This window comes from Gasterosteus aculeatus, chromosome 16 (genome assembly GCF_964276395.1).
Source record: "Gasterosteus aculeatus chromosome 16, fGasAcu3.hap1.1, whole genome shotgun sequence".
Lineage (NCBI taxonomy): Eukaryota > Metazoa > Chordata > Actinopteri > Perciformes > Gasterosteidae > Gasterosteus > Gasterosteus aculeatus.
Window position 1 is genome coordinate 936,139 of NC_135704.1, and position 13,987 is coordinate 950,125.

Genomic DNA, 13,987 nt, shown 5'->3' on the forward strand with positions numbered 1-13,987 from the left:
ATGATGGGCTGGGCCATCTACTGTGGAATATTTGTTCCTTCCTGGAGACCGAAAATGGGCACGACAAAATACCCAAAATACCCAGCCAAGGAAACAAAGCGGTGATCAACAAGGAACCCACCAAGGTCACAGCGGCCTGGCCAAATCTGTGGAGGGAGCTGAAGGCCCGAGTGTCTAAGCGACAACCTGCAAAGAGGAGATGTGCACAAATGTGGTGACAACTACAAGAAACAGTATCTCCACTAATAACTGACCCATGTTTTGTAGGAAAATAAAATACTGCTTTAACACTATCAGATGAAAATCCATTTGTAACCATATGTAACCTTTTGATATTCTGTCTCACACTCTAAAAATAAATTGACAATAACAATTACACACCAGTCAGTGAGCAAACAAAATTGGCAAGGGATCAAATAATACATTCCTTCACTGTTGGCCTATGTGTTGTATATTCATTCAGTTCAATTGAGATGAAAGGAAAAATGATATTAGCATTTTGAGATCCCATTTAACAATACAGAAAAATAAAATCCAATAAATAGAAATGAATTTCTTTGTATTTTATTTCAATATCCCATGATTTTTTCTTTCAACATCAACCACCTAAAATACATAGAAATATATATATAAATATATATATATATATATATATATACATACATATACAGACATTGAATATAATAAAGACTACTTTGGCTTTCAGTGAAGTCTTCTTGTGTAGCCAGCATTAATGCTGGTGGTCTCTCTTTGTGAGTCTGTGTGGCTCAGGGTCCGTTTTGAGTTGAGCACCGGCTCAGGATCCAACAGAGGGTCTGACAGATGGTCTCTTGGAGTCTGCTCCTCCTCCCCTTCCTCGCATGCAGCCAGTGCAGCAAGTGTGACTGAGAACAGATTGATATCGCCTAAGTGATCATCCTCCTCTTCCTCTTCCTCGTCCTCGTCCTCCTTCAACTTCACTGTGACTGGTCCATCGGGCAGGAAAGAAACGTCTGTCCCTCCAGCTTTGCCCTGACTTTGATCGAGATCCCAATGTCTGACCTCAACCTCAAACTCTGTGTCCTGTACTTTGAAACTCCCCGAGCCCCCTGACACAGCCCCTCTGCTGTTCCTCCACACATCCGCAGAGTCCCGGCAGGAACCCTCACCCGAGGAAAGCTCTGCGTCTCTGTCCATGTAGACGTTTCCTCCTTCCTCCTCTTCATCCTCCTCCTCCTCCTCATCGGAGTTAGTGCCCCTGCTGGCAGCGTGTGGACCTGAGGGATTGTTGTTATTTCTCTGTTTTTCCATCTCTGCGCCAACGTAGACCTTGTCAGGGTACGTCCTCTCCGGCGTGAGGGTGCAGCCTTGGCTCAGAGACTTCTAGAGTGGCAAAGAAGAGAGGAAAAGGTGCCGAGACAGTGAGAGAGTGAAACCCATCAACCCAACAATGCACCAGCTCTCTTAAATTCACCTAATCAACTAAATGAATTATGGCACAGGAGAATATTTAAGGCTGCAAATATTAAGTGTGAAATTCAAAGGCCAAAGTAAAGCTAGAAAATCTCAAACAGCAGCGAGTGCTCCACCTTCAGGAAGCTGAATGGTCTCAGAAAGTTACAGATATTGTTGCAAATATTGCATAATGTTGTTTGAAGCACACTGACGCACTGAATACAGGTTCATGTAATCTTAAAATGTTCAAGGGAATAGTCTGAAATCTAAATTCATACAAAGACCAATTGTCAAATCAAATAACTTACAATGAGGGCTCTGGGCAGAGTGGTCACTTTACAGAGGAATCCAGTGTGGTAGAGGAACAACAAGGAGATCACCAGGATACCACTAACAATCACAAGAGCAGCAACTGCACCTGAAAACACTGGGCCTACACACACACACACACACACACACACACACAAAAGTGGGACCGAAGTCATACATGATTGTATTTTACTCCAGATGTTAAATATAATCTTTGTAGAGTTATATTGTAAACATTTATTTATTCCATCCACTATCTGTAACCGCTTATCCAGGGTCCTAGCTGACATTATGTATACCATTTATTGTACTTTATGTACTTTCTGTATTTTATATTCATCTTTACTGTCTTTGCACCAACATTAAAAAGTCAATTCCTAGTGTGTGAAATGTTTTAGTGAGCTTCCAAATGGTCCGACACTTTATAACTGGACAAAAATGCATTTCTCTGTAAATAAAATACCTGTCATGGATTCCTAATCTGCCCCAGCTGGCAGGAAAAGGGCTTCATTTAATTTATGAAAATGAATCATTTCTGATCGCACCATTAATTCAGGTGCGTTAAAGGTTCATCAAAAACCAGAGGTGGCATTTAACTGCGCTTCATGCGGCTCTCTGTTTGAAAGTGCGGCTTACCTCTGCCTGGCTCCTCTTTGCCAGTGAAGGTGCATTCCACAGCGGACGGCATAGTGTTTCGGTTGATGTTAATCTCTGTGGAAACCCATACACAGTACTCCGTGCCAATCTGCAGGTTGGTCACAGTAGAATTCCTGGATTTTGTGAGGAAGCACTGCTGGTGAAATACAGACAAAAGCGTTTTGAGCATCACCCCAGACGCCGGCACTCTGTCCATCAGCCTTCCAGTTCGGTCAGTTTCCCCTTGGGCAACCATTATATGTATATATGAAATAATACAGGAGGCCCTGTGGATAACTTTTGCAAAGGGATTTTGCGTGACCGAATCACTGAGTAATGTACAGGGTGCCGAGTTGGCGGATGGCACCATTGATCGATTGGGTGGAAGCGCTGAGGCAGAGGTACAGAAGCAGAAATGATCATAGGAAGTCAACATTAAGAAAACATGCGACAGGGAGGTGAATCAAATTCATAAAAAGATTTAATATTGTATAATATCCTATCTGCTGTAACTGTAATGTAATAACATCATACACATTATAGTTCAGTAAAAGACATTTGTTTGATGTCTTCTAAAGGTGGGAAATGCTCGTCTTACCTCTGCTGTTTCATTACGTTTCTTCCAAAAGACCCTGAACTTAACGTCGTGGTAGATTGACATGATGTCTTTGAATCCTGACCTCGGGTCAGCTTCAGGGAGTGAAATGTTGACATGAATGCACTTGCCACATCCAGACAGAGACACCTTTGGAGGACCTATTATGGCTTTTAGAAAAAAGAAAGCATATTTGTTTTGGGGTGGCAGACATGGTTTGTTGTGAAATCTGAACCTGTAACATGGACAGATTTTAGACTGATGTCAAATGATAGTCTGTAACAGCAACGCAACCACAACAACGGCCAAAAAAAGGGGAAAAGTACAAGAATATAATGAGGCGATCTGTCCCTGGGCTTAACAAACACCACGAGGAGAGACCCCAGCGTGTGAATGTCAGTATTTGAAGACACTGAAAACCCCCCTGATCATGTGAACAAGCACCTTAAGTTTTTCGAAAATAAATTGGAAAACTGTCCAGAAGCTGCAGTCGAGATAATGAACTCATGTGGAAAAGTGAGGTAATATGTACCTATTTTAAAAAGAATAATACATATATATAAATATATATAGTATATATATATATATTATATATATAATATCCATAGCTGCTAACTCCTAATTTCAAACAAAGAAGGTAGAACCCATTTGGTGAGCGGGGCACCTTCAATGTTCCCATATCCTCAAACCTCGGCAGAAAATAATAAAATAAGGACAATATCACAATTTCTTTAATGTAATTCCCTAATTAGACTGATCTGTTAGCGACAAATCATAATATAGCATGTCATTTGTTATTAGAAGTTAACAAACAGACGTACTCTGAGTGTACGGGTCGAAGGGGATGCTGCTTTCTTTAGACTGAGTATTGTTGTAGGACGCCTGGACACTCAGGCGAAACACCACATGTTTGGGTGGAAACTTTACTGTAAATGATGTTGTCGTTGAGTTGAATGAATGCGTTCTCTTGCTTTTCCCGTACACCCTGCACACAGAAACAAAAGACGCAGCTCAGACATTTTATTTCATGCTGTCGGTGCTCTCTCACTATGGCAAGATCATTTATTTTGTGTATAAACTCTGACACTATCACATATTAGACATATGCGTATCAATGATTAAAAAGAAACCGCAGGAAAGACCCTAGATAAGCTGCTGCTGGGAGACCCCCTAAGGACACACTGAGCTCCTCTCTTCTTCCTCTCTTCTTCTATACGAATTACCATCTCATGAAGATGTTTCACAAATTTGTCATTTGCGATTTTGAGCTATACAAAATGAAACAATTGAATTAAATAATGCTAAATGTAATAGTTGGTAGTATATGTGATTGGTTGGAGGCAAGGCTTAGTTAGTTAGAAGCACAGATTCAGTCGTTAGTTTCTGTAGTTTGTCCGGTGTGATTAGGAGTGACGTCTCCTCCATCAGAGCAGTTACTCAACCTTCTAAAGCCCATAGAGACTGTGTCTGCCCCCCGGCCATCGGTTAGGCCATTAGTGTGCACCCATGGGACCCTTCTTGGAGAAAAGCACCGGTAGAGCCCACATCTGTGTGGATATCAGGAGACTGAGAGAACAGTAGAACAGTATATCCTGCCTACTAATGAGGTTACAGCACTGCCTCCTCTGTAAGCTCACTACCATTATTACCCCATTTGGCAGATTCAACATCAGGCGGCTACCGCTCCGAATAAAGAGTTACTGTCACTCCAACGGTTAAAGAGTTCCACCAAGTTAGAGGAATCCAGGCCAGTTTGGCGAGACAGCCTTAAAGCTTATAAGGAGGCTCTCTGTAATGCAGGATCAGATTATTACTCATCATTAGTAGAGAAAAATAAAAACAACTCCAGGTTTCTCTTCAGCACTGTAGCCCGACTGACAGAGAGTCACAGCTCTGCTGAGCCGTGTATTCCTTTGGACCGCACTAGTAACGACTATTTAATGATAAGATTCTGACTATCAAAGAGGAAATTGATGGTCTCCTTCCTTCAACCAGTGTCGACCCCTCCTCTGGAGTAAGAACCTTGGATGGCGTCTCTTCCATCAACCTTGATCAACTGACTTCTACAATTTCAAAGTCTGGATCTTCTACTTGTCTCTTGGATCCGATTCCGTCTAAGCTGCTTAAGGAAGTTGTTCCCTTAGCACGTCTTTACTGGATATCATGATTCTTTCTTTGTGGACGGAACAATGGGAGATAGTTGAATAAAAACAGCAACAATGGACATATTAGCAGTGAGATGCTTTCATTTAATACTACACATACCAATCAGAGTTAAATGTGATCGCTTAGCAAATTTAAGCCTTACCTCATGACCGGCTTCAAAGTGTAACAACATAAGGACAACAAAAATCGGCACCTAAGGTCAATATAGAAAGAATAAGAAATTGGTCTATTTTAATCAGTTATGTAAATTTACTGGACTGACGCTTTTGTTCGTCTCGGTGTCAGCACTGCCATTGACGAGCAATCCGGGGTTTACCCCGTCGCTCGCCCAAAGTTAGCTGATGACTAACTGCTGTGGTTATTTTTTATTTCTTTCAAAACTATTGCCGGCTCACATGTTTGCAAATCTCTTTTCCCCCGTCACCTTTGCGTGTCATTTTTTCTGTCATTTTCAGCAGGTAAATGTGCTACAGTACAGAAAATAACGTATCAAAATCAAAGTTAGCGCTAATCATTGACATAATCCACACTCCAGGTAATCCCCCCTAAAAAGTGCTTCAACAAATTTGTGTGTTCAGTTCAATCAAATCAAATGTCAACCCTCACAGTGACTGTCAGAAGATCAAATCCTGTCACAATATATTTTTGAGAAGAGTGGTTTAAATATCACTTCCTTAAAAACGAAGAGTTGGCCTGTCTGTGGTCACAGCTGCACTGAGAACGCACAGGACGCCTTACGAGTGGAAAAAGAAGCCGTTGTGACACAAAACCTCAGCTACCATCAAAGGGAGCAGAAGTTAAAGCAGTCAAACCTCACCACTGGATCAAATCTGATAAAGTTATTAAATTCAATTAATCACCCATAATTCAATCCGATTACCTCAAATAACCTCCATTATTTTCAGACCATTTGACAAATAAACAAAACGTGTTTTATACCAAAATATTTGATTTGGGGCGAGAATGACCAGTGACAAGTAGATGGTTACGATCTGCTGCATCGACATTTTCTCTATTCACAGCTCGGTCATGTTTATTTGGTAAAATATTGACTAATTATTCATTTTTAGTTGATTAGTATTTGTTATCTTTTTCATTGTCTGTGGTTTGCCTTTTTTCTGAAAATGAAAAAAAGATATTTTTCAATAAAAAACATTGCCAGAATAAATGACATAATTTGCTGTCTAGTCTTGTTTGTGAGTAAAATGTACTCTAATTTTGGGGTCTTGACCTTTTCAAAATATTACTGAAGAACCGTGTTGAAGTTTGACCCCCTCCTTTACAAACACTGGAGCCCGAGTGAGCACATGATAGAAGCTACAGAATACATCGTGATACCGAGACGGGAGACAGAGGACCTCACCGCCATTTGATAATGTACGTTGTTCCGGCTGGGGTTCCTCGGCCGGGATCCCAACGCAGGACATGGTGGAAGTTGACGGAGCTGACGGACAGATTGACCGGAGCAGGAAGGGAACCGAGCACTGTGTGAACAGTTAACAGGTGATGCAGTCAGACTCAAACACAGCACGAGGTCCACCACCCGGCAAAGGGCCCTTCAATGACTGGATAAGAGTAGGTGTGCCGGCACAACGGTATCTGCCTGAGGTATACAATGAATGTTGCTGTACAGAGAATTCACTTCGTCTTGATGAACAGGTTGACTCACCGGTATCCAGGAGTAAGGTGAGATAGAGCACATGAGGCAGAGGGTTCATCCTGTTGGTGTGTCTGCTTGCCCCCCGGACCCCGCATGCCCCTCACAGCTGTTTTAATGCAGACCACAGTACACAGTTACAGTACTCCTTACACTATAGTACACAGTACACCGTCACAGTACTCCTTACAGCAGGGGTGACCACACTTTTTTGGCTTGCAAATTACTTTTCCATCCACCAAGTCATGGCGATGGACTTGGGAAGTGAGAAGTGAGTCAGTACCACGGCCCTCTTCTACCGAGCTCTGGTGGCATGAGGGCCAGCGCCTCCCGGAAGGGCAGACGCCCCCACTGCACTACCTCCAGGGACATTTTTACATTACCTAATGTTCAAAGAAGTTCAAATATTGATACATTATGAATGTCATCATGTCATTTCAACTGACTATGTCTTTAACCTTTTTGTGACTAGCTTGTTTTTTGGCCTTTCCTCTGGAAATGGCATAACGATAATAACAAGTGTAATAACTCTTTGTCTAACTACTTTGTCTATTTGGACTTTGTTTTCTGTATGATAAAGGGGAACCTGTGAGTGAGCTGATTGATTGAGTGAATTATCTGTATACATATTCCTAGTTGAGTTCCTCAAAAACTGTACAGTAAAATAGATAAACATCAATATAGAGGAGGTCGTCGTGAACAAGAATACAGTGAAATTACAACATAACCTTTATAGTGCAAACATTGTGAGATGAATATTTTTTAATTTCAGAATATTTAATTAAATTAAAATCAGTACAGCGGGGTAACCTCCTATGGTATTATACTGTTAATTCATATATTTCCAAATGTTGGATGCGTCTGACACGTTATATCAAATTGGACAAATGTTCACTACGGGTCCGGTGTCCGTGCCTTTTGGGCCGTACAAGCCCCCGTACCGTAACACCGCCAATAGAGGTGCATTCCATGTCAGGCGGCGGCTCACTCGCCCGAGATGCCGTCCACATATATGAAGTCTACGGTCCACATGACCGCAGTCACTGAGAGTAACGTTCGCTTACAATGGTCCTCAATGTCAAACAGTTACAGTGGTTATATCTTAGTGAGCAGCATGTTTAACATACAAAACAAAACAAGCAGGCGTCTCGATACTGACGGTGACTTACCGACACACACCGCCTGAAGTAACGTCCGTCCTTTCGATATCCGAGAGGCAATGAAAGACACACGGTTACCAGCCGAGTTGTTTACCTCTATTGTCCACACTACGGGGTAAACCGAGGTATCACCTCTCTCTGCACACGTCCCGTCTCCTGAGTAGGCGCGGCCGTGACGTCACCGTCCCCTCGTTTGAGAGAGTTGACAACGCACAGCGGATTAATAAGACTAGGTCATGATCTTTGTGCAAATAGCATGTAGCTACCTGTCGCTAATGGACACACCAGAGGTTTAGCGTTATGGAGGTTAGCTGTCAGTTCTCACAAGTTCATGAGACAGAGGAAGATCCACAACAAAGTTACACAGATACCGGAAGCTGACTTTCAGTCTGGTCCTAGTTCTAGACGCGTCAGAGGCTCCCTGATAGTATTCCGAGCTGTCTTTACGTCAGTCATTGCAATGTGACGTTGAACGGGAGAACCAATGAATGCGTGGGGGCGTAAACATTTACGTTAATTCATTAATGATTAGAGATGGGGGAAAAAAACACATGAAATCATACGATATTTATAAATGTATCTATAAATTATTAAATATTTTCTTTGAAGCAATTAAAAAAAAAAATATATATATATATATATATATATATATTTTTTTAATTACCCTTCTTCTGTGCCTGCAATCCTTTCAGAACAGAGAGTAAAACGTATGAAATAAATAGTTTTAATTATAAATTATTAATAATTATATTATATACAGAACAAGTTGCAGCAAAGTGCAGTCCTATTCATATTTACACCAGTAAAAATCCAGATTTTCACTCCTCCAGTTTCTCTGCTTTGTGGCCTGCATGCACAAACGCCTCTCCTAGAGTAGTCTATCTTACTCTATACCATACCATAGATCTCTGCCCACACACTGGGCTATCACTTAGAGGTACCAGGCTCAAAAAATCATCTAAGTTTTGTAGGGCAGGGTACCCTGTCAGGCAATTCTTAAAATCCGAAGGTTTTTTGCGTGTGCCATATGCATTTATTTCTTAACTAGTAACATAAACTGATTTCACAAATGAGAACACTCACTTCCTCTTTATCCTGACAGAAAAAAAATGTCCAGATAAAAAAATTTGTTCTAGCATAATTACACTTTCATGCCATTTTCAGAGCAGAAACCCAAAGAAATTGGTTAAGAGCAAGCAGCCTACTGTTACAAACTAATTTCATTGGGGTTGATGTAGGACAGTATCATTGATTTATCATTCTTATATGCGTTTTCAAAATCCAGGCCCTTTGAAGTCTCAAGTTGGCTTTCCTCAGAATTGAGATTCAAGAGGCCTATTTTGTTTGATATCATTATGCATTGCTTCATTTACAAGAGACGGCTCAGAGATGAACCGTTTGAGAACAGATGTATTAGTCGCACAGTGGGGATATTTATACAACATTTGCCTATATATTGAATCATGTCACAAAGCACCTACACAGACCACACAGCTACCGGCATCCTGCTGAGTTGGATGTGTCACAACCGTTTCTTTCCACTTCGCGCCCACCAACCAGTCGTTTTTTCCATTGCTTTCAATCACCATTATTAGGTGTTAACTGTCATTATTTAAGATGACATACATTTAAAGTGAGAGAAGGTTTGCTACACATCAATTAAATTGTAATTAGATCCATAACATAACTATTACATTATGAATGAGATTTTAAATGTCACTACATTGTCTGTTATGTTCTTGCCCAAATCCATGCCAAAGCCGTTTTTGTCTTTACCCCTTTATCTGTCAAGTTTTAATTAATACAATGTTTAAATGTTATTTCATAAAGGCCAAAACCCATAATGAGGATAGTGGATACCTCATTTGAAATATAGCGATACCAGCTCTTCTCTAAATGCCATGACTGTCGGTGTGGCTATTAGGTGGAAGAAGTGGATTTGTTTCATAAGTGAAAATCTTTCACCACCATCTACCTACGGAAGAGGGGACCGTCCATGCATTTCTATTTTATCAAATCGGTTTGAGCCCCGGCTGCTCCAGGTCCCATGCGGAAGTGTCCTTGAGCAAGACACCTAACCCCTAATTGCTCCCCGGGCAAAAATGTAAAAAAAAGCTTTAAAATGCAATGTAAGTCAGTGTAAGCGTCAGCTAAATGACCTGTAATGTGATGTAATATGTACCAAACATGGTCCTAGTGCACGAGTGCACTTACCAAATTTCACTCTGGGTTTTCCAGGCTGAGCCAGTTGACATTTTAATCTTTTATGGTTCAGAGGCCACTAAAGGGCGCTCAAAGTAAAGTTACAACTAAGGCTGCTCTCCATGTCTTTCTGCAAAGGCATTAGATGAGCTACTCATGTACAATATCTTGGAGGAATCAAGGTACACATTTACATCCTCATTGTTGTGGGATGTTAATAATCCACTATACACCATATAATCTTACTGTAAGAGCGCGTATATTCTTTAATTGGACTTTCTTATATTAAGGATATATTGTTACATCATGGCTTGACACTATTTTTCTGCTTATATTGACGTCATGTTTGCAGCAGATGCAACTGAACATTCACATATTAGGCACTAGTGCACAGTTTTTCTACCGTGTGACGGAATGTGTTTTTTGGTGTATTTAGTTAAATAAACACCAAACGAAAAGAAGTGTCATTTGCGTTGAGAAAATGAAATCAATGTGCCTCCAGCTCAATTGCGGCTTAGAAATGTACGTCAACCAAGGAATGCCGCTACACTTACAGCCCAATAATTTGTTGGTCATTTGGCGTTAAGTAACAATGGCAGTCTTGCTTTTTATGTACCATTTCATGGTCTGTAGTCTTTGCTGATGTGACGACTTGCACAAACTCATCCTAATGTGACTTTTGGTTTCATTTTCTTACCTCATACCCATTCTTTGTATACTTATTTTTCTTCACGTCTTTGTTTAGCTTCCCGTCCTTTCTTTCCCCCAGACCTGAGCCATTTGGTGTTTACTAGTCCTGTTATTTTGTATATTATATATTCCTATTTTTGTTGCCAGGCCTTTTTCTCCCAGCGCGTCAGGTCTGCTGGGGCCTGTTCTGTTTTCGCTTTGTTCCGTCAGGAAGAATTGACTTTTGGTAAAGCTCCAAACCCTGCAAAATAACCTATTTGTTGTTGTTTGTTTCCTCTGCACCGGAGTAAGTGTAATTTACACATGTGTGTAAATGCTCTGCTCAGAGCAAGGGACATACTATGAAAGGGCCGAGACCACTAAGGGTGGGTGGGTCAAATAGACAGAGGTCCCCCACCACCGGGCCGCAGACTGGTACCGGTCCGTACAGAATTTTTTTTTTTGAAAAATGACTGGGTTCTCTTCCAATTAGAGCTTGTCCCTCTGGACTAATTGTCTAACATGAAACGGTGAGGCAGAAAAGGTTGAGGACCACTGAGAACTCTTAGCCAGCAGACCAGTGTCAGAGACGGCGCTTAATGTCCCAAAGTGTCATTGAGTTATTTTAAAGTTACATTGGTGACGTTTCAGTTTTCAATACTTACATTGTTTAAGTTTAAATTCCCTTATGTACTTATTTTGAGCCCAACCATAATGTTTTCTTAAACCTACCGTATTACTTTGCAGCTCTCTGGAATTCTGAGCTTTCCAGCGAAGATGGCAACAAGCTCAAAAGAGAAATGAGAATCTCACCTCTACCGTAGTGGGAAGATGTTGATTAATACGATTTCAGCACAATACAACTACAAAACCAGTTAATAACAAACGTTTTATGTCAGACTACATACAAGTCAAAGTCTGTGGGCAAAATAAACACTACACATCTTTTTTTCACAAATACATTCAGGGAATTGCCTAAATAATTAAATAGTTCCTTAAGCAGTAGATGGTTCAGCAATGATAATGTTAAAATGTCAAAGGCCGATTTGCTGCAACAGGTACAGGCCATCTACAGGCGCGTTTACATTTGAATAATTGCATTCGCTGATTGAAACACATAAGGTGCTGTGATGAAGACCCAGGGAGGACAAAAGAAAACACAGGAAGTTGAGGCTCTAACACAACACAGTGACGTCAAACCCCCACGGAGGTAGGCAAGCATCCATCCGGTAGGTGTCCGTCTGCTGTTAAAGGGGGTAAAGGAAAATATATTATACCCACCTAAAAGAACAAAGAATTTAAGGTCAAGTATATATTACACATAGAATATTGGTTCAGACTCTTGTTAGTCAGGGCGATTTGACAGCAAGAAACAGCAGTAAAAAGATAAGGAACTGAGGAATTATTTTATTCAGGTGGTCCTTATAGGTGGCTAAGACCACTTTTGATGCTCTGCTTGTCAGCAGCACTATATTACTTTCTGTTCTCTTGTCTGCACTCCTGCCTGTTTCTCCAACAGGGGGCGTAGCGACTGCTGTAGTTTGGAGGTCTGTAATCACATTACAACAATAACAGTTCACCAGATGGGAGCGTCATTAAGGTGAATTTGTCTGCGTACAAAATGTGTGGTAAGTGCACCGACACGGTTGGACAAACCCATTTTATTACTGTCTGTGAGTTTTGAGGGGGGTGTTGAACTTCTTCCCTGGAATCTTTGTGCTTTCTATCCTCACAGGTTTCCACGGATGGTGTTTATCTCCCGACCCTGGTCCTGCCTCCTGCCTCCTGCCTCCTGCCCCCTGCAGACAGCTACCGCTTCTGACACTATTCTTCTTAGTTATCACTATTTTACCTTTTTATAATTACTATTGCTGTCAACATTAATGTACATCTCTGTTCCTGCAGTGCTCCTGCCTACTATCCGCTACTACAGTCATTATTTTAAGTAGTCACATTACTATTGCTGACACTATTACTACTTTTGTTATCATTCATTCATTCTACCAGGGCGGTACAGTGGTGTGGTTGTTAGCACTGTCGCCTCACAGCAAGAAGGTCCTGGGTTCAATTCCGCCCAGTGGCCTTTCTGTGTGGAGTCTGCATGTTCTCCCCGTGTCTGCGTGGGTTCTCCGGCTTCCTCCCACAGTCCAGAGACATGCTCTGGGGATCAGGTTCATTGGTTCACTCTAAATTGCCTGTAGGTGTTTGTCTTTGTGTAGCGATTGGCTGTCGGCTGGGCCCCCCCCCACGACCCTGTGTGCAGGATAAGCAGTGGATGGATGTTACTCTACTATTTCCACTACCGCTGTTGTAATTGGTCATTTTAAATTATTATTATGTGGCTTAGTCCTACCAATATTTTATCAACTTTATGATTTCTGGCATCAGTTCATCATTCTGTACACATGGCATCCATTGCATTGTGTCCATCCCAGGAGAGGGATCCTCCTCTGACGTTCTCCTTGACGTTTCTTCTTTTTAAATCCCTGTTTTTTTTCAGTTTTTGGGGAATTCTTCCTGTGCCGATGTAAGGCTTTTGGGACAGAGGATGTTGCATGTGTACAGACTGTAAAGCCCTCTGAGGCAAATTTGTAATTTGTGATGTTTGGATATACAAAATAAAATGAATTGAATTGGCCTCACACCTTATGAATTCAATTCGGAAGGTATTTCAGTACAAACTCCTTCATACACAACCTCTTTTTTTACCCACTCACTACCTGCCCAGCAGCAAATAGCAGACAACTAAGGACTAGCTAGTGACCATAGTGGAGCATTTAGCTGCTATAGAATTTTTGATTTAGCCCAACCCAGAAATGAAAGGAGAGTGAATATATGTTGAGGGCCACAACTGAATCTACAAATGTATAAAATTGAAAATATGACAAATGAATTAAAAGAATTCAAGTTTGACTTCCATAGAAACCTTTTTTTAATATAACGTGCTGTAGTAGATAGGAGGCAATGAAATAAATGAGAGAATCCATTGAGTCACAGGAGATAGCAGAGCAGTGTCTGGACCGGAGGAGACCAATAAGGACTTTACAATCACGCTTCGGACACTAATTGGTGATTTCAAACTTACTTCCAATACTTGTAATGTAACCCATTGCATATTATATGGTGAAACTGATAGATAAATGATCTTAGAATGCTAAA

General features: G+C 41.1%; 1 protein-coding gene across 2 annotated transcripts; it reads right to left on the minus strand.

Moving 5' to 3' along the window:
• Nucleotides 1-548: 548 nt before the first annotated feature.
• On the minus strand, nucleotides 549-8,393 carry LOC120833877 (interferon alpha/beta receptor 2). 2 transcript variants are annotated; one of them, XM_078091299.1, is made up of 8 exons: nucleotides 7,967-8,393; nucleotides 6,810-6,906; nucleotides 6,504-6,624; nucleotides 3,796-3,959; nucleotides 2,978-3,144; nucleotides 2,380-2,533; nucleotides 1,743-1,867; nucleotides 549-1,362 (listed from the first exon to the last, which is right to left on the minus strand). In XM_078091299.1, the coding sequence occupies exons 2-8, from the start codon at nucleotides 6,856-6,858 to the stop codon at nucleotides 703-705; spliced, it is 1,440 nt and encodes a 479-aa protein (XP_077947425.1). In that variant the 5' UTR covers nucleotides 6,859-6,906; nucleotides 7,967-8,393; the 3' UTR covers nucleotides 549-702. The 2 variants fall into 2 exon arrangements, with proteins under 2 accessions (XP_077947425.1, XP_040057382.2); XM_040201448.2 differs by having other exon boundaries at nucleotides 2,380-2,536; nucleotides 7,967-8,391.
• Between the last annotated feature and the right edge of the window lie 5,594 nt (nucleotides 8,394-13,987).